The sequence below is a fragment of the Trichoderma atroviride genome, chromosome 3 (assembly GCF_020647795.1).
Source record: "Trichoderma atroviride chromosome 3, complete sequence".
Taxonomy (NCBI): domain Eukaryota; kingdom Fungi; phylum Ascomycota; class Sordariomycetes; order Hypocreales; family Hypocreaceae; genus Trichoderma; species Trichoderma atroviride.
Window position 1 is genome coordinate 4,419,866 of NC_089402.1, and position 22,258 is coordinate 4,442,123.

The 22,258-nt window shown below is 49.8% G+C and overlaps 9 protein-coding genes across 9 annotated transcripts; 4 read left to right on the forward strand and 5 right to left on the reverse strand.

Annotated features, from left to right (window-relative positions):
• Positions 1–72: 72 nt before the first annotated feature.
• TrAtP1_006730 (uncharacterized protein) lies at positions 73–4,014 on the reverse strand (the record flags this gene model as incomplete). The annotated part of the gene is made up of 1 exon (XM_014082436.2): positions 73–4,014. The coding sequence occupies one exon, from the start codon at positions 4,012–4,014 to the stop codon at positions 73–75; it is 3,942 nt and encodes a 1,313-aa protein (XP_013937911.2).
• Positions 4,015–4,599: 585 nt separating this feature from the next.
• Positions 4,600–5,637, reverse strand: TrAtP1_006731 (uncharacterized protein). Its single transcript, XM_014082435.2, has 3 exons — positions 5,344–5,637; positions 4,971–5,278; positions 4,600–4,917 (listed from the first exon to the last, which is right to left on the reverse strand). The coding sequence occupies exons 1-2, from the start codon at positions 5,575–5,577 to the stop codon at positions 5,063–5,065; spliced, it is 450 nt and encodes a 149-aa protein (XP_013937910.1). The 5' UTR covers positions 5,578–5,637; the 3' UTR covers positions 4,600–4,917; positions 4,971–5,062.
• Positions 5,638–6,279: 642 nt separating this feature from the next.
• On the reverse strand, positions 6,280–6,663 carry TrAtP1_006732 (40S ribosomal protein eS30; the record flags this gene model as incomplete). Its single annotated transcript, XM_014082434.2, has 4 exons — positions 6,280–6,303; positions 6,363–6,467; positions 6,538–6,563; positions 6,630–6,663. The coding sequence occupies 4 exons, from the start codon at positions 6,661–6,663 to the stop codon at positions 6,280–6,282; spliced, it is 189 nt and encodes a 62-aa protein (XP_013937909.1).
• A 1,082-nt stretch (positions 6,664–7,745) lies between these two features.
• Positions 7,746–9,801, forward strand: TrAtP1_006733 (uncharacterized protein). Its single transcript, XM_014082432.2, has one exon. The coding sequence runs from the start codon at positions 7,842–7,844 to the stop codon at positions 9,630–9,632; it is 1,791 nt and encodes a 596-aa protein (XP_013937907.1). The 5' UTR covers positions 7,746–7,841; the 3' UTR covers positions 9,633–9,801.
• A 3,486-nt stretch (positions 9,802–13,287) lies between these two features.
• On the forward strand, positions 13,288–15,404 carry TrAtP1_006734 (uncharacterized protein; the record flags this gene model as incomplete). Its single annotated transcript, XM_014082431.2, has 2 exons — positions 13,288–13,362; positions 13,458–15,404. 2 exons carry the CDS (start codon positions 13,288–13,290, stop codon positions 15,402–15,404), a joined length of 2,022 nt encoding a protein of 673 aa, XP_013937906.2.
• Positions 15,405–15,621: 217 nt separating this feature from the next.
• On the forward strand, positions 15,622–16,422 carry TrAtP1_006735 (uncharacterized protein; the record flags this gene model as incomplete). The annotated part of the gene is made up of 1 exon (XM_066113248.1): positions 15,622–16,422. One exon carries the CDS (start codon positions 15,622–15,624, stop codon positions 16,420–16,422), a length of 801 nt encoding a protein of 266 aa, XP_065969334.1.
• A 448-nt stretch (positions 16,423–16,870) lies between these two features.
• TrAtP1_006736 (uncharacterized protein) lies at positions 16,871–18,276 on the reverse strand. The gene is made up of 2 exons (XM_014082430.2): positions 17,527–18,276; positions 16,871–17,462 (listed from the first exon to the last, which is right to left on the reverse strand). Exons 1-2 carry the CDS (start codon positions 17,741–17,743, stop codon positions 16,945–16,947), a joined length of 735 nt encoding a protein of 244 aa, XP_013937905.2. The 5' UTR covers positions 17,744–18,276; the 3' UTR covers positions 16,871–16,944.
• Positions 18,277–18,662: 386 nt separating this feature from the next.
• Positions 18,663–22,237, forward strand: TrAtP1_006737 (uncharacterized protein). Its single transcript, XM_066113249.1, has 2 exons — positions 18,663–18,806; positions 18,905–22,237. Exons 1-2 carry the CDS (start codon positions 18,773–18,775, stop codon positions 20,389–20,391), a joined length of 1,521 nt encoding a protein of 506 aa, XP_065969335.1. The 5' UTR covers positions 18,663–18,772; the 3' UTR covers positions 20,392–22,237.
• TrAtP1_006738 (uncharacterized protein) lies at positions 20,922–21,488 on the reverse strand (the record flags this gene model as incomplete). Its single annotated transcript, XM_014082428.2, has 1 exon — positions 20,922–21,488. The coding sequence occupies one exon, from the start codon at positions 21,486–21,488 to the stop codon at positions 20,922–20,924; it is 567 nt and encodes a 188-aa protein (XP_013937903.2).
• Positions 22,238–22,258: the final 21 nt, after the last annotated feature.

The following is a 22,258-nucleotide window of genomic DNA, read 5'->3' on the forward strand; positions in this document are numbered from 1 at the left end:
AAGATGTATCACGAAAAAACCCCCCAGAGCCAACAAAAGATTTGACCGGCTCTACCATCTTGAGAGCTCGGCCTAGCGATCCGTCCTTGCAAACTTGACGCTCTTCCTCCTCTCTCTCTCGCCAGTCATGGTCCGTCCAGGGCTAGAACTCAAAATCCCTCCGCCGCTCCCCTTGTTCAGAGCTTCCCTCGCCATGCCGACGGCCTTGCTCTGCGGCACGTCGTTGGCATCGCTCCTGATGCTGCGATCCATGGTCATGCTGCTCGGGCCTGAGCGCCCGGGACTGGATCTTCTGCTAGTGCTAGTCTTCCCAAACTCATCGCGCATGCGAGTGATGAGCTCCTCTGACCGGGCTGTTGCTGTCTCTCCCCTGTATTTGCCGGGAAGACAGGCGTGTCCGCAGCCGTCGACGGGGCAGCACCCATCGCTGTAGACGTTTGGCGAAGAGGAAGAGGAGGACGACGACGCTACCTCAGAAGGGCGGAGGGCGGCGTGCCAAGTCTGCATGCACGAAGCGTGGCCGCCATGGCAGCAGCTGGGGCAGTACCACCACGCCGTCATCCACGACTCCTTGCTGGGGATGTCGGTGACTTCGGTAGGCAGCGAGCTGGCGATTTCGGCATCGCGGTGGCCGCAAACTGCGCAGGGGGTGACCACTTGACGGCACTTTTCGCAGGTCCAAAATGCAGAATCGCCATTGCTGCGGTTGATTTCGCGGGGCTTGCGGCAGTTTGAACACATGAAGCCTGCCTTGACGCCCTGCTGGGCTGGTGTGAATAACGAGGTATAGTTTTCGCCCCAGTCAGGCAGGCCAGCGGGCCAGCCTTTGATGGCCAGATTTCGCAAGAGTGCAGCCTCGACAAAGAGGCTCATTCCCATGAGGCGCGAGTGGTGCTGTCGTAAGATAGCGGTTGCTTGATAGATGTCGATGACAGATTCAGGCACCAGTGGTTTAAGCAAAAGCACCATTGCAGAAGCGTTGAGGGCTGAAGTCCGTGACTCGAACTCCAAGGCGCGTTTTAAGAGAGAATAGGGGTCAAGCGGACAAGCAGGCATGCTGGGCGTTTTGAATGATTTCGAGTCTGGTGAATCAGTTGGGAAGGGGTAGGGGCCGTCTTCTGGCCATGGGAAGTAATCGGTTACGACTACATGAGGGCTTGGGTCATATTGGGGAGCTGTAGCCACTGGAACCGGGCTGGTAGGCCGAGCCATTGTAATCTCATTTGATGGGGTCGGGCGGTGACCAGCAAAGCCCTCATGATGGACTTCCGAGTCTTCTGTTTGGGAGGCAAATGATGTTTGAGATGGATAAGTATCATCAGTTGCGGCAGTTGTCTGCGAGATCATAAACAATTCTTCTGGCGAATCTGCCCGAGGCATTGCTGCGGAGCCTTTGGATGGTTTCTGAGTTTGCCTCGGCGACTTCTGTTGGCCATCTTCATGAGCCTGACTTGCAAACTTGACGCCAATTTCGTTGCCAACTGCTGAGATTTTCAATGACTCGGGCCTCAAAGAGCTTGAGGCATTGAATGAATCTCCCCTCGGTGAGGTGTGATCACTGCTATCAGATGCAGAAAACACTTGAGCAAAGCTATCGTTTGAATCATGTCGAATAGCCTTGAGTCGTTGAAGCTTTTCAGCTTCACTATACTCCCAGCTTGTCTTTTCCGGGTTCTTGGTCATTGGCACGTCAATGGCCCGCGCCAGAGCTTCCGTGTCATAAAAATCATATCCTTCTGTGATGGAAGTTTTAGATGCCTCGCTATCATGGCTCATCTCTGAAATCGGCGCAGAATCATGACGCTGTCGAGGGCTTAGCCGATATGATCCATGAGCAGAAGGCCCCAAGTTGAGGCTTTCGGGTTCAATGATGGGCGTCAGTTTCTTTCCAAGAGGAAAATGTCGTTCGTCCCATTCAATGGTAGTGCCTTCGCCCACTGGCCTCACAAGGGGAGTCGGCACGTTAGAGGTGCTCTCGATTTCCTCTGCGAGTAGTGATCTCGCCATTGGCAGGCGCCCATCGACGCTCCTAGCTTGACCGGATGGCCTACGTGACGAATCATCGCCATTAGCAAGATGGCTAACGAGAGTGTGGCTTGGTGTCTTCTTAAGATTGACTTTTCCATCGTCAATGCTTCTCTTACGGAACTTCTCCGTTCTAAGGCGCAAGTGGTATTCCGCTCGTTTCTCCAGCAGGAGTGACATGGCATAAGCGAGAATGCGCCATGTTTGCGATAATCGGTATTGTCGGACATTCTCAGCAGCCAAAGCATATTGTTCCATGATATCGGCCACTCGTTGAATTAGTGACTTTTCGCCACCATCCAGAGGTAATTCTTTCTGAAGGATCTCAAGGTAATTGCTAGAAAGATAGTGGTACACGCTCACGGACTTTGCCGCTGGAACGTGTCCAGATGCCATGCCCTGCTGAGTCTTGAATATACCAGTAACGTTGATGGACTGCTCCAAGCCAAGGATTTGCTTCCCGTCGTCCGGTAAGTTGGGTAAAGATGGTGGAGTGGTGCTCATTGGTAGGCCAGACCTCGTGCTAAGACGCCTTTTGCGAATTGTTCGCCTGCGAGGTCCTAAAAAGCTGCCTAGAACGTCTTCTTCCGAGTCGCTTCGACTGACGCTAAGCATCGGGGTATTGGGGCTCGTGCTAAACGGAGTTCGGGGTATCACGTCTGAATCATGAGTGACAGACGGGTGCGGCCGTGGAGGCTGTGGTCGTTCATCAAGAAACATGACTACGTCTCCCCGAGATGAAAATGCCATGGCAGAAGTAGATTGGCGATCAATAACTTTAGGGGCATATGCAACATCGCACTGGTTAAACATGCCGTCCCGTCCAACAGTCCAGAGCATGTCCTGGTCTAGCCATGTAAGTGCCAATGGCGAACTGTCGAATCGCTCAATCTCCTTGTACGGCATTGCGGGCCTCGCCAGGTCCCAGATGTGGACAACTGAGGAGCCATACCGTCGATTGCTCGTCTCGTCATAGGTCACGGCGACCTGAGCAAGACGTCGATTCTGAGCAGTCGCAGACCAAAGGCCGGGCCGCCAGGCAATTGTCGTCACAGGTGCCGGTGTAGTCACGCTCCACTTGGGTTTCTGCCGCTTGTCTGCGGTCCCTCCAAAATCCCACACGTGTAGCTTCGCATCCCAGCCAGCACTCATCAAATGTATACCATCAGAGTGCCACGCAATGGCAGAGCAAGACTTTTCATGAGCGTTGATCCTCAGTAAAGGCCGAGAAGGCTGCCGAACGTCCCATTTCAAGATGACTCCGGATTCAGTGCAGCAGGCCAGCTCATGACCGACCTTGGGCGACCACTTCACCTGCCTGACGGGCTCATTATTCTTCATGGCTGAGTACCGTTGCCGAAAAGTCAGGAAACCGGCCCGCGTCTGCCAAGGAGCAGATACATCAAAAACACGGACCATTCCATCATGACTTCCGGATAGCAGCCAGCTCTTGAGATGGGGGTTTACATCCAAACTGTGCACCTGTCGGGTATCTTCCTGGATTTGTATGTAGTCTGGGGCATCGGATACACCGCCAGAACCAAGCCTGGCAACGTCGTAGGCGAAGATTCTGCCAGCCGCACACGCCGTAAATATAGTCGACGCGCCCTGCCACTTGACGTCGCGAATGTTGAGTTGGTCTGCAACGAAATTGCTGGCCAAACCCGATGACTTCTGCGCCGTGATGGCCGCCCTTAAATCAACGCCGTCTGTGAACTTGAAGCCAAAGTTGGAATCGCCAGATGTATCCGTCACTATCGTCTTGAGGACATGAGGGCCGCCCAGCACCACGGCCCGGTGATCGGGTGTCACATCGAGGCACGAAATGGGGCTGCCTACGGGGTACACGGCATTTTGCGACTTTGAGGGACGAAATATAGTCGGGATGTTCGCTTGGCTGTTGGCAAGGTCGCCGCTGGTGGCGTCCGGGACTGCCTTGCCTAGGAGCTTGCGCATGATCCTGGAGTCGAAGTGCGCCTGGCGAGCCATGCCAGTCGGTTCAATGGCGCATCGCGTGGAAGAAGGGATATACTAAGGGCTCAATTGCGTGCTGAAAATGCGGCGCGGCCGAATCAATGGCCATGCGGCCTGTGGTGTTGACGCTTAAAATGCCAGCTCGGTCGCACTCGTGCCTGACGATATGAAGTCACCGAGGAGGATTGTTGCGACCCCAAGGCCAGGTACAGGCTTGTACCGCCATGCTAGCAATCTAGCGTGGGTGACCTAAGGTGTGCTGAGGCAGCTGCTGTAGTGGGGAAATCCAGTGCTTTGCTGAGCGCGGGGAATTCCATGGCCCTGGAAGCATGAGGCATGCAAAGTACTGAGACCTGCGGATACTTGTGAGCAGCTACGGATTGGGCAGCATCGAGAAAAAGCACGGATGGTTCACTTATATCTGTACTACCACATGGCTGCCTAGGTAGGTATCTGATCATGTGGCCAGCCAGGCATCTAGGTAGGGCTTTGCTTTAGTTTTGGAGTTTGGACAGGTTCTCATTCTGCTTTGGCGCAAATGATATCAGCCGGGAGCATGTAGAAATTGCATTCGTTCACAGCACTCTTGGTAGACAACTTGAAGTAATGCAGTTTGTTTGAAGGGAGTAAAAGTAATCTCCTATATAAGTATTTAAAAAAAGAAGACCACGTCCAAACACAAAGGCCTGCTCAATATTATATTATTTTAGAGCAAAGATCACCTGGTATTTCTCAGGGAATCTAGAGGCTAATCAGCGCTCTCCCGATTTGAGGTGTTATCTGGGTTCGGGAGGCGAAGCCCGAATTTGCCAACTGTCACGCTCACAATTCGACAAGCGGCCCGGGATGCCGTGTTCCTTAGATCATTGATAGTGCTGTTAATGAGATCCAATCTGTTTCGAGCTTGACTCGGGCATCCTAATAGACTCAATAAGCTATGAACCTGCTTGTTAGGCCTCTGATAACCATACCTCGCTGAATTAGATTATATATGCCGACGTGTCGTGACTGCGGGTCATCACATCGGCAGCATACTTGTTGTCTTGTTGTTTTCTCGAATTTTTCATGCATCGTTGCTCTTTGCGTCCGGACTCCTGCTTCGGCTGCGGCCTCTTCTGCCTCCAGCCCTGCCGCCACCCTGCCTGGCGCCTTTGCCAGGAGGAGGTCTGACAAAGGCAAAATCCACCTGGATCGTCTGGTCTAACAGTTTTGTATCGTGTGCTCCATCAATCGCCGCTCGGGCTTCTTCCAGTGTCGCATATTCGATCAGAGCATAGCCCTATGGAACAGAAATTAGCAAGATGCCCCATTTACAAAATCTGGTCTGCCATTGTGATCTCGTACCTTGACGTAGCCACTACGCCTATCGAGATTGAGATGCAGGTTCTTAATCTCTCCGTAGTCTCCAAATTTATCTTGCAAAGCTTCTTCGTCGGCCTCTTCGTGGACGTTTGTGACGATGATAATCCAGCCCTCGATTGATCGGACTGCAGTTGCTTTGGTGTGTGTCTGCATTTCGGACTCGTTCCGCGTGGATGACGGCACAGCGTCGTCAACTTCCATATCTACGTCGGCCATCTTGGGCGAGGAATAACGTGTGTAAGGCGAATGGGATTTGAATGGATGAACTGAAGCTTTGGTAGTAACTGGCACCGCTAACATACCGCGGGGCAGAGAAGTTTGGATGCGAAGCGCGCATATCACGTGATCAAGATCGCCAGCAAGAATCCTACGAACATACGAACCATGGTATTTTGGCTGCAACTGATTTAACTAAAACGGAGTTCTATCTTAGGAAGACTGGTACTAAACATCGTCTCATTTACTTCTACGATATACGGGTGCAGATAATACGGTCTCCGTGCCAACTTAACGGATACGGATCCTGGCCAGAAAAGCAGAGTCTTGTTATGACAAGTTTCGCCAGTGTCGTAAAATAACATACTGGTAAATACTCCACGAACTGAAATGGAATGACGGCGTCGTAAAGTTTGGTCGTTGGAACGGTTGTGGTCGTAGTGGATAAAAAGAACATCACCGGCAATGTCATGAACTGAACGTGTGTGGTCGCGGACGAATCTTCGTTATATTGACAAACGACACCAGACGCCGAGTACAGTCGTCGCGCTTCGTCGCATCTCTCAAATTGTGGATGATGCTCAGCCAGCCAATCGACCCGACTCAATCCATTTCCCTATATGCTGAAATAAAACAACCATCGGAGAACGGCCCCGTTGTCAATCCTCAAATCCTTCTTTCCCTAGCCATGTTGAAATTTGTTTATGAGCCGGGGTTAGGGTTCATCTATTTCCGTCGTCAGCAACGGAGTCCCGGATAATGCTATAAATCTTGAATATTTTTACCTTCCGCTTGCCACCGGTCAGGGTGACGTTGACAAATCGTCGGGTGTACTTGTGGCGCTTGAGAGCACGACCCTTGGGGGTCTTGGCCTTCTCCTGAGGCTCAACCTGTAGGGGGGAAAAATCATCATCAGTCTTCGGGTTCGTCAGCGGGGATAAGCGAGTCGATGCGTCGTACTTTAGGAGTCTGAGACTTGACCTTGCCTGTAAAAAAGAAAGTCAGCGAATGAAGAAAGAAAGGCGAGATGGTTTAGCAGAGGTTTCACGTACCGGCACGGGCAAGAGATCCGTGAACTTTACCCATGGTGATAGATTGGTTTGGCGATGATGTGGACGCTGAGTCTGCGGTGGCGCGGTGAGATTTTTGGGGATTTCGCCAAATGATTGTGGGCGACAGGTATCTATCACGTGAGCGGGGACTGCCCTGCCGGATAATTACGTGATCCGATGCTTTCGGCGATGAGTCAGCCGATGCCCGTTCTTTCGGGTTTGCTTCTTCGCCGAAGACGCCTCATTGGCTATTCAAGGATCCACCTTTTCAACTGAAACGGTCCCACGCTACCAGAACAGTAGACAAAAACAACGAAACGACTTCAAAGGGCATATTTTGGTGCAGTATTTCAATATAGAGCTGATGGCTATTAGTAAAGTATGAATATCAATATGCTATTGAATTTAGAAGTAATGAATAGAACCGAAATATGCGGGAGCAGTTAAACATCTTCTCTGCGCTATCTAGCCGTACACCCTTTTACTGGTCTGCACTCTCGCTAATTTTGTCTACAGCTCGCTACGGACCTTTAAAGCGGTTGCTGCACTATGTCGTCATAGTCTGGTTATTGTTCGCATCGAGTCGCATGGTCCAGATCGACGACCGATGCATCTCCAGAATATTCGGTAGCAAATGGCCAATCCCTTGTTTTTAGCCAAGGACGAGAAGTTCGATAATGAAATTTGTAGTTGTAAAATATTTAAAAATAGAGAACTCTTTTTTTTTTTTTTTTTGAGAGCCAATAGCGCAACATCATGTGTGCATGCTAGATGCACTTGAAGCAGATTAGAGTGAACATATCAACTATTAACAAGAAGAACAACATATTTCAAGCCTGCATTTCCATGATGCGGTTCATCCAGCTATGCAATATTAAATTACTTCGCAACTAGAAATATTTGTTGTTATCATCTGACCAATGCTTTGACGTTGATCTTTGTTAATTCGATGCCTTTGACACTTTCCGATCTCTTTGTTTACTATTTAGCATGTGAAGGTATCAGTGACGATGTGCACCATTCTAGACCCGCAGAGAAGCTTGCTCCGGCTTCGATAGTATTTCTGACGTCACGAACCAAGGCAAGTCGCCTCACCACCATATATTTCGTGCTGAAGCCAAACATCACGCCTTATTTTCTCTTTTTTCGGTATTATACAACAAAGATCTTATATGCAATTCCATAAGTGCTCCAGAGCAGCCGGGCTTCACAATGACATCACGTCCACACGCCAGCACAAAGCCTCCTCGGAGAGCAGCTGTTAAACCACGAAAGACACTCCGAGAATTATTTTTGCATCGCCTTCCTCACTACAATGGGCCGTACAATGTTGGATATATGGATATTGAAGTTCCAGTTCGCGAACCACGGCCTGTATCCAATCTCAAAAGAAATGGAAAGCCAGTACTTCGACTAGATACCATCCTCATGGGAGTATACTATCCATGCGACTTACAATCTCACGACGGCGCCGAAAAACCTCACCGTGTCGACTGGATGCCACGACCACGAGCCGCAACTGCCAAAGGCTACGCCAAGTATTTGCATATTCCAGCACTCCCAGTCACTGCCTACCTCGCCTGTACCTCTTTATTCACGAAACTGCCTGCATTTCGAAACGCTAAACTGGCCGCCCACTGGCCAGAAGACACACGCAACGACGACGGTCCAACTGGACAGAAAGCCCGAGAAGAAGAGGAAGATCCGACAAGTCGGCCGAGATTTCCCGTTATAATATTTAGCCATGGTCTTGGCGGCTCACGGCTTTGCTACAGTTCAATATGTGGAGAGCTTGCGAGTTACGGATTTGTTGTGGTAGCGATAGAGCATCGGGATGGCAGTGGTGCCAGGACATATGTCAGTCTTCCGAGCAATGTTGAGGCTGCCGCTATCGAATCATCAACTGCCGAATTACACACCAATAATGATGGTCAAGAACGCGCTGGAGATAAAAAAGTGCAACGTCAGAGGAAAAAGGGATTGAATCCATATTATGTGATGGACTATATACTGCCCAAAGATAATGCACAGGACACTTCTCCACATAACCGCAGAGGCGTCGATCACACTCTAAGGTCAGCCCAGATTGAATTACGACAGGAAGAAGTCAAGGAAGCTTTTTATGTCCTCGAAGTATTAAACTCCGGCCGCGGTAGCGACATTGCGTCCTTGAATCTCAGAAGGAAGGGAAACATAGGCTCTAGTTCTATGGGGCTTAACGGTGTCGAATGGGAGGATTGGAAGAATAGGATGTTCCTTGACAAAGTCACTATGATGGGACACTCATTCGGAGGCGTAACGACGGTTCAGATTTGTCGAGACGACTCTCTTACATGGCTGGGCCAAGGCATTATTCTTGATGCATGGGGTCAAGCAACGCCCTCAGGCGGGGAGACATTGAAAGAAAGAATCACCAAGCCCATCATATCGATTTCATCCGAGGTTTTTATGCATTGGAAAGAGAATTTCGACAAAGTGGTCGAGTTCAGCAACGAAGCCCGTGACTCGGGAACTCTGTGTTGGATGCTCACAGTAGTTGGATCGACTCATCTAGCAATGACTGATCTTGCCGTGCTCTACCCACAATGGATGTCAATATTGATGAAGTCCATGGTCGATCCACTACGAGCAGTTTCCCTCACTACGACGGCTTCGTTGGAGTTTTTGAAAATCATCTTGCCTCCAGAACAAACCAAGTACAGCATGTGGGCAGATGAGAAGTTGTTACAATCGGCAGAACCTCCTTCAGAGCCTGAAGAGAGTCTTCGAAGTGACTACGCTCCTGATCATAAGTGGGTGGCTGTACGGTTGAAGATTCCAAACGAGTTTACCGTACGATTGCGGGTGTGGATTCGACGAACTTGGCGGTTTCTTATTTGTGCTGGCCGTGAAGTCGCTGATCTCAATGGTGGGCTTCATGACTATGGACTGAAAGACGAAATCTGGACTCATATGTGTCCCACTCACGAAGCAGTGGAGGAACATGTGAATCAATTTCGGTAAAGCTTTGGCAGCAAGTTTTCGATTTTCCAATTACGGTGCCGACCGTATTGTACGATTATGACTGTGAAACGTGTATTTGATGAATGATGAATAAATAGTATATCAATAGGAGTTTAGCGTACATATGAGCAAAGAGCTTGCATAATATTACTGAATACTTTGTACTTTTAAAAACGAGTTCACGGTTAACAGCCTGGCTACAAGGCAGCTTTCATCTCATACTGCCTTTATGATGCAGTTTGTCTACATGAGTGTGTACCGTCCAACCTATTAACAAGAACCTCGCAGAATCGACTGAGATTCGGAGCCTAGTATGGAATAACCTATCCATTTTCCCTTTTCTACATGTGTATCATATGTAGCGGCTTTCGTGTCAAACCGTCAGCAGTGGGAGGTGTAGATCGATGCAATAATCTTGTCTGTCTTAGTCCTCGCCAAACGCTTATAACCAAGGAAACAGCTCTAAATCTTTAAATAACCAAAAATAAGATAAAGAGGTGGTCGGTTTATCTCTCTGGTGAACGTTGACTGCTCGATGCCAGCTACAAAAAGGTCCAACAACTCTTCATGGCGCAATTACACTTACCTATCATCCTCAATCTCTCTTAAACCTCAGCCTACCGGAAATGCCACTATAAAATGACTACGCAATTCTTTATTTCCCCCAAATTACCAACAAAAATGCATTTCAAGGCTATTATTTGCACCATTGCCTTTGGCGCCGCCGCCTTGGTTCACGGTACCCCTACTTCCTCCGAGCAGCAACGTGTTGAGGAAGCCAACTACTATGACCTACAAATCATTCCATATGCAATTCCTTGCAACGCCTTCAATTGTCCTTTCCCTTTACGATGTCTTGACGGCTGCATTTGCTCTACCTAAAGGGGGAAAAGATGATACTGGCATTCATGAGATGACGGGCCTATGGGAATGGTTGACGTTCGGGATTGGATCACAGGAATAGGGTAACTGGATCTGGAGGATATTAGATAGACATTCTACATTTTTTTGAACGGAGACTGGAGACTTGAAGACTTTTCTCCCGTCAATTCTGACCCCTTGTAGACAGTGAGATTCGTAGACGGGAGAAGCACCTCGTTGTTTACCGATATGCTCTGCAAGATGGAGAAGCAACACGAGATAGTGTCACTTGGCCACTTCCAGTTCTGTCATAAATCAATCATACCGATTTCCTATTATCAGAGAGATCAAGATGTCCCCACTCGGAGGTTGGTGGCTGCTGAGATATGTTGTCTGAACGGCTTCTCGCATGGCTAGCTCCGATTTTCCACACCTTCTGGATATGTATCGTATATTTAAAGGGTGGATACTCGATCTGATTGGAATCTCCGGCAAGCGTGGATTGGCATGGACTTGCAGGCTTCATTGGGCACACCAGATTGTGTGCATGGATGCCTTCAAGGCTCCGAGATGCGCCATGAGGCATGTATGATGTGCATGATGCAGCGGCGATCCTGGGCGCATACGAGGTCGTACCTAGTAGTAACATTCTGTATAGGTACTGCTTGCTACTACGCTGGTAGACATCGAAACAAGACACATTGCTCGACATCTTCTTGCACGCCACTCCCAAAGAAAGGAGTTCGGCTTCTTGGACTTTCACGGATGTATTACGTGATGACTTGCGATATCCACGCTGCAATTCAGGCCTATCTTTGGAGCGGCTAAGGGAACTTTGTTCTCAATCTTAATGACTTGGTAAATATTAAGTTGGCGTAAAGTTGTAGAGGCGTAACGGTTTTCATCTGTCAAGCATAGAGTTAGTAGTATCTGCGGCAATGAAACAGATCTTTGGCAAGTGTATATCGCCACTAGTAAATCTTACCTACTCACTCTGATGCATGCTCTCACCCCCCCCCATGATCTTTCTTTTTAAACTTTCCAAGTTGAAACAGCTGGAGCACTAGTATTATCATTAGAATCAGAATCAGAATTGCTGGCATGTCGCGCTGTCGCGGCCATTGGATCACTTCCATCGTTCCACCCTGCAACAAAGTTCGTGTTGAAAAAATGGGGCCGAGATCGAAGGAGCTAAATAAAGCGCCAACGTCCCCAGACTTGTTCCTATTTTTACGCAGACTTGGGAGGCGCTTCTTTATTCGCGAGGACCAAACGTGTGTTGGCGCGCTAGCAGCTAGCGGCCGGGGGTTAAAGAGTCGTGAACAATCCATGTCGGTGATCGGCCCCGGATCCAGTGGTCCTAGCAGAAGCCACCAAGGCTAGCAGGTGGAGAGAGCATTTGAAGGCTTTCTTTAGCGGTTCGTATTGGCAACGAGCTGAGGGCATGTTCCATTGACAGCTGCGGTACCCGGATGGAGCATAATGTGTGCATGCTGAGCGGATCAGCCAGCCAGGCACCAAGTTTAGATCTTCAGGTGCCTTGACGCTGCAGGAGCATGGAGCTGGAGGCTGTGATGTACAAGTACAGCATGGAGATGGAAATATGGAAGTCGCTAAAAATACAGTACAGGGCAGTGGAGCTGCGTCAGTTGGCATCTCCCACCGTCCCGTATCATGCAGACTTCATGCACCTATACGGAGCATATACGGCGCGAAGTAACGCCATGGTTGGTGCCTGCTGCTGCAGACAGGCACCGCTGGAGCATGTTCCGAACATTGAGCCAGACCCTTCCACCTCGTCCCTGGGCCACTAATTCCGAGTTTCTCTCTGCCGCTAGGACTCCCTCAAGCCTACAGTATTCCCCTGGCCGGCACAAGCGCTGCGTGCTTTTCCACCTGCCCAAAAGCATCGCCCAGCCCAGACATTGCTGGATGTGGATTCTGCCTACGCCATAAGCCGTTAGCACTGCCTGTAAGGTAGCACCGCTGACGGTGAGGCAAAGATGCACGAGAGCACGAGCAACAGCGCTCATGTCTTTTTTCTTTTTTGGGGAATTATTCTACTGTATTCTACTGCATTTTGCTGTTCACCTCTCTGCTCGTTCAAAGCAAGGAGGTGGTTCAATCAGGCCACTGACCCCTCGCGCGTAGCTGTTTCTGCGCTGCTTCAGCTGGCGTGGCCCGTCTGCTCGGCTCATTGGACCACCTCATCGCCGCTGTCTCAGTCTGCACACCACACCACCGCATCGCCCAAACCTTGCTCCTCCAAGCTCGTATTGCGGGCACCAAGGCCACTGGCCTGGTTTTTGGCGCCTCCTTTACCCGCTCGCTCCCGCAACTATCGCTCTGATTTACGAAGTGCCGTCCCAAGTACGAAGGGCCCATATTGTAACGTCGTTCGACGTCGCTTTTCCCTGCCCCCACGTGCGTTCACTGAATGCTTCCTGCACAGGGCCAACACCCAACCGCCATTCTGCCGAGGACAGGCCTTTGTGGTTGGGTGGCTTTTTTCATCCTCGCTTTGTCCTTGTCCTCCTTCATCGTCGTTCATCTCCAAAGCGACGAGCTTTCACGCTCCATTGTCCTTTGTGGCGGCCCTCGTACCCCAGGAGCGAGGCGCATGTTCCCAGCCGTGCGGCACCGGCTTATTACCTCGTACCAGCCACATCGTAGCCACTGACGAGCTTTTCTCCCTTGTGTCGAATCCATCTCGCCGCCAGCTTTCCCTCTGGCTGTCTATTTTTACGCCTCTCCCCAATCGACTTGCCAGGCAGCATCAAGCGACCCCAGCAAAATGTCCAGCCAAAGGACTCGACCCGCTCGGTCAAATAGCTTGCAGCGCATGCTTGAGCTCGAGCGTCGTTACATGGTAAGCGGAGACCAGGATGTTACGTCTCCAGGTTTCAAGGCTTTAAATGATGGTCTTAAACATGCTAATGCGCAACCTCTTCCAACCATATCTAGCTCGAACGACTTCAATCCACACCCAATTCCAATCCCGACTCAAGAATCGACACCGTCTCTAGACCACCGCCTACCACATCGCATCGCCCTGTAGCTCAGGCCTATCGCATTGAAACCTCTGCCAAAAAGGATGCTCGAAAGGCTGCCAGCACAACCAGAGAGAAAATGGCCATCACTCAAATAGTTCCGCTCACCATCAACATCAGCTCCACTAATCTTGGGCTGGATGCGACATCCGAGACAGTTACCGACGCGCAAACCAAACCGGTAATCCTGCCTCAAATTCAGCCAGGGAGCAAGCCAATACTTAAAGCTGTATCTTTTGACGTTCCTCTGAGTAACGATGAAGATGAACGGAGATCCATTTGTCAGTCTCCAAGTTGGGAGGCATACGGTCGGCGCAAAAAGACCGAAAAGAAGGATACAAAAAAGGAGCAGAAGAAGGAGCAATTGAAGAAAGAGCAGCAGAAGAGGGAGGAGGAGAGAAAGGAGCAAGAGAGAAAGGAGCAGCTGAAAAAGGAGCAACTGAAAAAGGAGCATTTGAAAAAGGAACAGCTAAAGAAAGAGCAGCAAAAAAAAGAGCAGTTGGAAAAAGAGCAGCGCAAAAAGGAGCAGCAGCAAAAGTCGTCAAAGCGTGAAAAGGAGGAATCCATACTCAAAAATGCTTTAATTAAGAAGAAGCGCTTGAGCAAGCAGCCTCCCCCTTCTTCGCCGCATGCCCTAGACCAAGCGAATCGTATGACGTCTGCAGCGGCGGCTTCGAGAGACAAACAAAGACCTTCGAGCGCGCTAGAATTTACAACTCCCTCTAGAGATGACTTGCCTCATCGCCCTCAACATGGACGATCCGGCTCCTTCACCTCTATGATCAAGGCTCCCTTTGAGTCTCGGCGGGCTTCCCTTGAAACATCGCGTCCTAGCGAAACCGGCTTTATTGGAGGCATCAAGCTGGAAATTCAACGTCATGCTGCCTCTCAGAAGACTGTGGAAGGACCTGAAAATATGGATGAATCCAAAATCCATCCAGCGCTTCGGACGAACAATGCGCACAACCAAAAGTGGTCTGCCCCTCCTGCTCGCCCAAATCCAGAGTCTCAGCGACGGGCTTACCCTCCCATTACTAGACATCCAGCTGCAGCTGCCAAGACAAGGTCTCTCATCTCTTCGGCAGAAATGGATGCTTCTGATACGGGAACAATGGACAGATGGAGAGCCTTTGTTGGCTTGAAGCCCAAGGAGCCCGGGGAGTCGTCAAAGGCCGCTTCGCAGCAACAAGCGTCGAAGCGGCCGGTCATAACCAATGAGGCAACCAAATCTGCGCCTGCATTGCCACCGCCTCAACCGAATACGAGGGACAAACCGGCCGTCGTTGCTCCGTCCCAAACAAGCAGAGGCCCTGGTGTCATTCAGCCAGATCTCCCAAACAGCGGCGGGAAGGCTTTGGACCACAGTTCAAAGCCTAAGCTCACAGTGTCTACGGCTATTCCCCAGTCAAATGGTTCTGCTGCTGTTCAACGGCCACAACCAAGAGAAAACACAGCCCAACCCAGCCTTGCGTCCTCTGTTGATGCTATGAAGGGCGGTGAAATTACAGACAAAGGACTCACTCAAAACGGAACCTCTTCGCAGCTATCTTTGCCACCTGCACCACCTCGTCGAAGTTCAAAGCGAAATTCACTCCTGAGCTTGAATTCGGTGTCATCTGTGTCTTCGCCACGCTCGCCAGCACATCGGCCTAGCAGCTCTGACTCGTCTAATAGCAATCACGATCCAACTGCAGCCAAATCAAAAGGGACTTCCGAGTCTCATACAACCGGCTTGAATCTGCACGAACGGACTCACAACTCCCCCCAATCCAGCGACCGGCGCTATCGAACAAAAAGGCGTAGAAGGCGGCGGTGCATATCTACATACGTCTACACCACGAGAGGCCAGTCGCATCGCTAGGGACCGCAAGCCAGACCCAATAGAAATACCACTGTGGGATGACATTGAGTCCTCCGTTTTGCAAGTAATCGACACAAAAGTATCGCTGTCTCCGATCCGAAAATCTCACAACTCTCTGCGGGACGATAGCGATTTCACCGTTCGTCGGCTCACAGACGGCCGGCCCCCCACACCCTCGGGAGATGACTCTTCATCTGACGATTTCCACTCGATATCGATGCCTGGTACGCCTGACACCTCCCGACCTCAATCCGAAAAGGAGGTTCCCCCCATGAAAGATGCTGAGAGTAAGCGATTAGTTACGGAGAGTCGCATGAGAAATAGTTCTCAAAGCCCAGCTAGGCAGCCGCTCCTCCTCCAGCCAGGGGCAGGCTCGAGCCAGAATAGTCTGGGGTTGAAGACTCCACGATCTGTGGCCAAGACGACCACTACTGTTGTCACTGGACAATCCATTCACCACCGGGTTCAGTTGGAGGCGGATGTGATACCTGGAGCCGATTTCTTACCGAAGCTAAAGCATCAGCCTTTAAAGATGATGGAACATGTAGCAATACCAAAGCAACAACTTCAGTCAGCGGTGCTAGTCCCTGGACCAGCCTCATACCTTGAAGAGGCTCGAAAAGCAACCCCCTTGGCCCCGCCTCCTCCACTGCTAGGATCGCCTCGCCTTGGTCCAAAAGTCACACCGCCATCCTCCATCCGGAGCCAGCCTTCATCCACGTCTGACCTTGCACTCGCCAAGGCGCCACGGCGCGTACCAGGGTCACCTGTTGTTGGAGGCGAACCAATTGCAAAGATGTTTGTCGAGTGCTGCGGGTGCAAATACTTTCACGATATGCCCAGCAATCTCTATGAAGCCATGGCTAATCCAGAGGCCATCATTCGGCCAAGGGGTAATGTTGGCTTCGCTGGCGCAGTATCTATGACTGTAAAGTGCCCGTGGTGTTCCCACGAGATGAGCACCAAATGCTGTGCTGGCTATGCTGCCATGGTCTATGTGAAGGAGAGGCTGCACTGATGAACGCGCTGGCCTCTTCTTTGCTTCTGTTCATATCAAAACCATTTATGATGCTACGATTTTCTTTCAACAATAAGCTTGAGCTTTTGCAACGAATCTCTTTTTTTAAAGCAACTAACCATAATAGGAAGAATTGTCTGCTGATTTTTTTTATTACCTTTTCATTCATTCTTTTTTTTTTATGACGATTATGATTATGACGATGTATAAAAGCTTGAAAGCCAATTGTGGACTACACTAATTACCAAAATTTGCTTTGGATTTGTTGCTGATGTGAACTATCTTTCAACCATCTACGAAGTTTTTCATATGTGCACGGGAGAATTTTACTGATCATGCTATCAGAGTACGTCGAGGTGAACAAATTGGACTTTGTAAGATGAGGGGATCGTTTGCACGTGTTTAGTAAAACTGGGACAAGGAAATATGATGAAATAAATTTTATGAAGCGCTATCTCCTGGATGGATGTGATGTCTTTGTGTGCATCAATATTGCCCACCCTTCTTGCTGTAGGATTCGAGTTACAGGACATATGATCTAGTTAATTCATGGTTTCGTTGCTGAACTTCAGAGACCTTCTTGGCGAGTTCCAAGTTTGTGGATCGCAGAGCTGCCACGGCCTGAGTAGCACGACCAAGTTGGCCTTCTAAGAGTTCCTCTCTCTTTTCCAGGATTTTAACACGATCGTCTAGAAACGAGAGTCTCGCGTGGAGACTGACCTCGTATCCCTGGCGATCCTGGATCTGGTCGCCGTCGTCGTTGCTGTCAGCTTCGTTGCCATACATGGCCGAATCATCATGCTCCGGGGGGTCGAAGCCGTTTTCAGCGAGGACTTCGATGAAGGGCTTATACGGCATCTTGGCTTGGAGGCGAATGACGTTGTAAAGCTGGTCGGCGAGACGGACGGCAAAGGACCAGGGGTCGGTACCTCGATCGTGGGTCATGGGCATGTTGCTGAGGGGCTCGATGGCGGTGCGGTTGATGCGAGGCCAGCTTTCGTGGCTGGCGTGGTCAAAGGTTGGTTCCTTATCCGTGAGTTCTACATGGAGATAATATTGAGTCTGTTGCCCAAGAGAAATGATATGAGGGGACATATAACATACTTTGAAGAGCGTATTCTTCTCGAAGAGCGCGCATGAACGACTTTATGCTCCAGTGGGTTGTTCGATCGATGCTAAGAACATTCTTGAGGATATCCATCACTTGTTCTGTGAATAGTTCTGGAGATTGTTTAGAGTTGGTGATGTGGTGGCAGAGGAGGTCTTCCAGGTCCTCGAGATCGCTTATAAAGTCTCTTGGCTCTCTCGGGTTGGCGGCCATGATGAATCAAAATGCAATAAGATTGACTGAGATGGATGGCAAAGATGGATGAGATTGAATGGCAGCCTGTGCGTTGATATTTAGAGCATGAAAGAAAGGTAGAAGAGAATGATTTGAGGCATCGAGGCTCGATTTCCCTGTCGAGAGGTTGAGATGGGGAGGGAATAGGAGTGGCAGCTGGTGCGCTGTAGGCGGTCCAAGGCTGAACAGATGGCCCATTCACTTCATTGTGAATTAGGCTTGGCCTGAGGCGGCTCATTGTCATTTCACTTCTTCATCATCTTTTCTTCTACTTTAAGGCAGGTTACGGCAAGATTGAATCACCGCTGCGGCACTGAAGGGCTTGCTGATTGTTGCTGTGTGACGGTGTCACCGCTTGTGTAACGTGCAATCATTTTTTAATCAACTAGTGGGATAACCATCAGAGAAGCATTTGTTAAAAGCAAATAATAAAAAACACACAAAAAAGGAAGAAGAATTTCTTGTGTCGCAAAGGAGGTCTGCCTTTCTCTAAAGGCAAAGTCAGTACTTGTAGTTTATTGTAGACGCAGAAAGAAGGAATATTAGCCTGGGGCTAGCTGATCTAGAAGGCCGAATGCTACCCAGCTATCTTGGTTTTAGTGGGCTAGGCGAAAATCCAGATGCTTCTATCTCGATATCCATTCTTTCTGTCACTTGTCCCCATGTTTCACGAGGGTCAGCTGCAGCCATGGCTAAGGGGTATTGTCCGGCACTCTTGAGAAGCGCCCGCGGCTAAAGCTCGTGCGGAACAGATGATTAGCCTAGAAAGTAGTCCTGGCTGGTGGATGACGATAAGGCGATGCGTTGCTCGTACGTAAACGAACTAATCAGGTAATAGGCCTATTTATTTCTCCGAAGCCGCCGCCTTTTCACTTCTTGCTTCAGCATCTCCACGCCCACTTTAGCAAGACAACGTGCAAACCGCCATCTGCAGGGCTGTATCCCCCGCCAGTGCTTTCCAGGTGTCAGGATTGATGAATTTGTTTATGGTTATAAGTTACGACTGCAATGAGCTCAAAGGGCTCGGCTGAAGCATCAAAAGGTACTGCCAAACAAGTGCTGTTCGCACCGTACAGTTTATTTTTTTTCTTTCTATTTCCGCTTACAGCTGCTGATAAATTTCGTTGTTTTTCTGTATAGGCTGCCGCACCTGTATGCGGCGACGCATTCGATGTGACCTCGGTCGTCCGGCTTGTTCAAAATGCATCAAGAAGGGCTTCAACTGTCCAGGATATGGGAGACATCTGAGATGGGCTGATGGCGTGGCCGTCCGCGGCAAGCTGAAAGGCCAGAGGCTGCCTGTGGCGGGCTCGGTGCCTATGGAGTTGCCGGCGCCAACAAATGAGGATTCGGTTTCCGTTGCGACTTCGCAGGCCCTCCAAGCGATAGAACCGGCGGCCCTCAGTATTAATAAGGCGATAGAGACCGCCTCTGCGACACCGAGTCTGCTAAATTTCACACTCTGGGCGTCTTCACCGGATATAATCGAATATTATGACAAGAATCTGGCGGGGCGAATGGTTTGGATCGATTCGGAAGAGAATGACTATCGACGGCGGATGCTGCCCATGGCTGCCAACGCCCCGGGCCTTCGGTTCGCCATTGCCGCGTTTTCTCTGTATCATGGCTATCACGGACCCACAAAGTTCCCAACCGAGCTGGGTCGATATCACGAAGAGGCACGAGACGCATGCTTGGAAGTTTTGCAGAGGCAGGTCCGAGAAATGAACAGCCGACTCATCAGCGGAGCGGAGCTGAATACCCGTGCGGACGTTGCCAACGCAGAGTGGATGCTGGCCTGCATCCTCGTAATTGCCAACTATGAGATGGCCAAGAATCATTCCGAGGCTGCCGAAGGCCATCGACTTGCCGCAAGGAGGATTGTCAATGTCTTTGGGCAGAACGAAGCATGTAACAAGGGCCTGTTTGCATTTCTAAGAAATCAGCTCGCAATCCATGAAGTTTTAGGCTCAGCAACGTCTTTCGACTTGATAGATGTGGCAGAGACGGTTCTACCTACACCAAACTCTGGAAGCCATGTTCTGTTTTCTGAATACCTTTCATTCCTGCACCAAATCACTCTAGCATCACGGCGATCCATGGCCGTTAATGAAGCCATCGACGTGTCACAGTGGCCCGAAAGCTTTACAGCGATCGAAATCCAGTCACGTTTTGAGCAGGCAAGAGGCCAGACCTTGATGATTGCGGGCAAGCTACAAATGAGTCCGCCGATTGTCCGCCGCGACTTTATCAGATTAGTGGACTTGTACCACCATGCAGCAGTTGTCTATGCATACAGATGCCTGGGTTATGCAACACCAGATAATTTCGATTGGCTGGCTTCAGTTATGAAGCTGTTTGATCAGTTTGATCAGATTGAGAACATCTCCATCTGCGTTCAAAACTTACCGTGGCCGATTTTCATTGCGGGCACAGAGTGTCATGGCGATGCAGAAAGGCAGCACAAAGTTGCCACAATCCTTGATACTGTCATCAACATGACGGGCTTCAACCAGTACGAAACTATCCGGAGTTTTCTGACGCAGTTTTGGAACGGCCCAGAGCCCAACTGGCTCCTAGTTGCACAGCAGCTGCAAGCGAATGGACTTCGAATTCTTGTCGTATGAAACACTAAGAACCTGTTCGAATTGGATACCTATTCTATCTGCGAATAGTTTCTGCGTCTAGGACGTTGAATATCTCCTCCATTGGATCTTTATACTTGTATAGACCCAAAGCTGGCGGGCATAGCCCGTATCCCAGTAGACGCAACAGCTGTGGTGAGAATCCTTGGGCTTTGGCTACCTCTGGTGGCAATTCCAAATACTGATTCTCTTCTTGCCTCAGGGTACCTTTGCACATAAATACGCCAATCGTCTCACGTGCATCGTCTCTGGACAATCGAATACCCATTAGTGTCATAGTCACAATGCAGGCGGGGGCTGGAGAGGGGGGAAGTACTTGGTGACGTTTGCGCCCCCTGCATGATATACGTTGCCAACGAATATGGCGGCATCGCCGACTTCCAATTCTGCCGAGATCGTTTCTTCATCAAGAGGACATCTATCTGGCCCCCATAAGTGGCTCTTTGGAATGATGACAGTTGCGCCATTCTCCTTTGTCGTCTTGGATAAGGCCTGGAGATGGTAAACTATTATCAGCGAAATATTCGTTCCAACGGTATAAAAAGTGAAGAACAAAGCCGTACCGTGACGCAGCCCAACATTACCGGCATGTCGCAGTTTCGAGTGTGGTAATCCGAGTCATCTCTGTGGAGAGGCTGCTGCTTGCCGCCAGGCTCAACACGGAAACCTACTATGCTTGCAACTTGCGGCTTCGCTGCCACGCTCTTTTGTTCTTGACCCTCCCAGTAGGTATATCTGCTGGTCAACATCCGCTCTGCGACAGACTGAAAGAGGGGATTCACCACCAGCTGAGCGCTGGCCGGTGAATTTGCGAGAATACCAGAAGCACGCTTTGTGGTTCTAGGGAAGAAGCCAGCAGGATCTGGCTTATCGGAGTCAAATATAGGTCTCAGATCTTTCTTAATCTGCGCACAGAGAGATTGGGCAACGAGATTCTTGACGATGACAGCGCCGTCCCTCTCTATGAGAGACTCCAAGAGTTCAGCAGTTGTAGCTGGATCGTCGGCATAGACGGTGGTGATTTTCTTGCCGGCTTCGGAAGGAAATTCCTCTGTAGCGTAATGTTGAGTATAAGTCATTTTGAAAAGAAATTTTACGAGTAGATGATTTCACGAGCAGATTATGAAGGATATTTTGGATAGAAGGGTTTAGACCAATACAATGTCAAAAAGTTGTACGAGTGCAGCTCCTCGGCCCCTTTTATGTCCATTCAGCAGCAACAATATCGTCATGAGCGACCAGCTTATTCCTCGATCTTGAAGCCTTCTTTGGGAGATGGCAAGAGAAAAAGTACTGCCGCGCCGAATACGGCATCACCTGCGTGCCGCCTTGCCAATCCAAGCAACTATATCGAGAATGACATGTCGACTACAAGGGTCTCTCTCTTCTTCTCTTAATCTAGGAGATGCCTTAACCGAAACCGACCACACCTTGAGAGAAACTTTAAAAAAAGAAGAAGCAATAATGATTCCTTGTTTCCCCTCTCTCTTATTGAGAGCAGTATTGCTGGGAGGGCGCATCGGCGAAGCTTCTCCGGTTAGTTGCCTGATGGGGTTAGAATGGAGATGGGGAGGAGACTCCGCTAGATGGGGGTGGAGAAGCTTGGGGCGATGGCAATCGAGAAGATGGGGTAGAAAAGAGATCTTTGGCCGATAATTATTTCATTTTGGAGAATAGCCTATTGGTGTGGGCTTTTATGATCTAACAGGGGAATGCTGCCTTTGGTGGAAGCTTGTAGGAGAAGGGATCTGATGTGGTGGGGAGGATGTGGGAGAGGTTGTTGATATCAAGGGAGATTGATATAAGATACATTTATTTGGTTATTTAATTTGTCATCTAAAGACATATG

Bases quoted from the DNA above. Each gene is read 5' to 3' on its own strand.
- TrAtP1_006736 (XM_014082430.2), bottom strand. From the start codon at position 17,743: ATGGCCGCCAACCCGAGAGAGCCAAGAGACTTTATAAGCGATCTCGAG. The intron at 17,463-17,526 runs GTATGTTATATG...ATCTCCATGTAG, and splicing joins AGAAGAATACGCTCTTCAAA to AACTCACGGATAAGGAACCA.
- TrAtP1_006737 (XM_066113249.1), top strand. From the start codon at position 18,773: ATGAGCTCAAAGGGCTCGGCTGAAGCATCAAAAG. The intron at 18,807-18,904 runs GTACTGCCAAAC...TTTTCTGTATAG, and splicing joins CTCGGCTGAAGCATCAAAAG to GCTGCCGCACCTGTATGCGG.
- TrAtP1_006733 (XM_014082432.2), top strand. From the start codon at position 7,842: ATGACATCACGTCCACACGCCAGCACAAAGCCTCCTCGGAGAGCAGCT.
- TrAtP1_006731 (XM_014082435.2), bottom strand. From the start codon at position 5,577: ATGGCCGACGTAGATATGGAAGTTGACGACGCTGTGCCGTCATCCACG. The intron at 5,279-5,343 runs GTACGAGATCAC...TCTGTTCCATAG, and splicing joins GGCGTAGTGGCTACGTCAAG to GGCTATGCTCTGATCGAATA.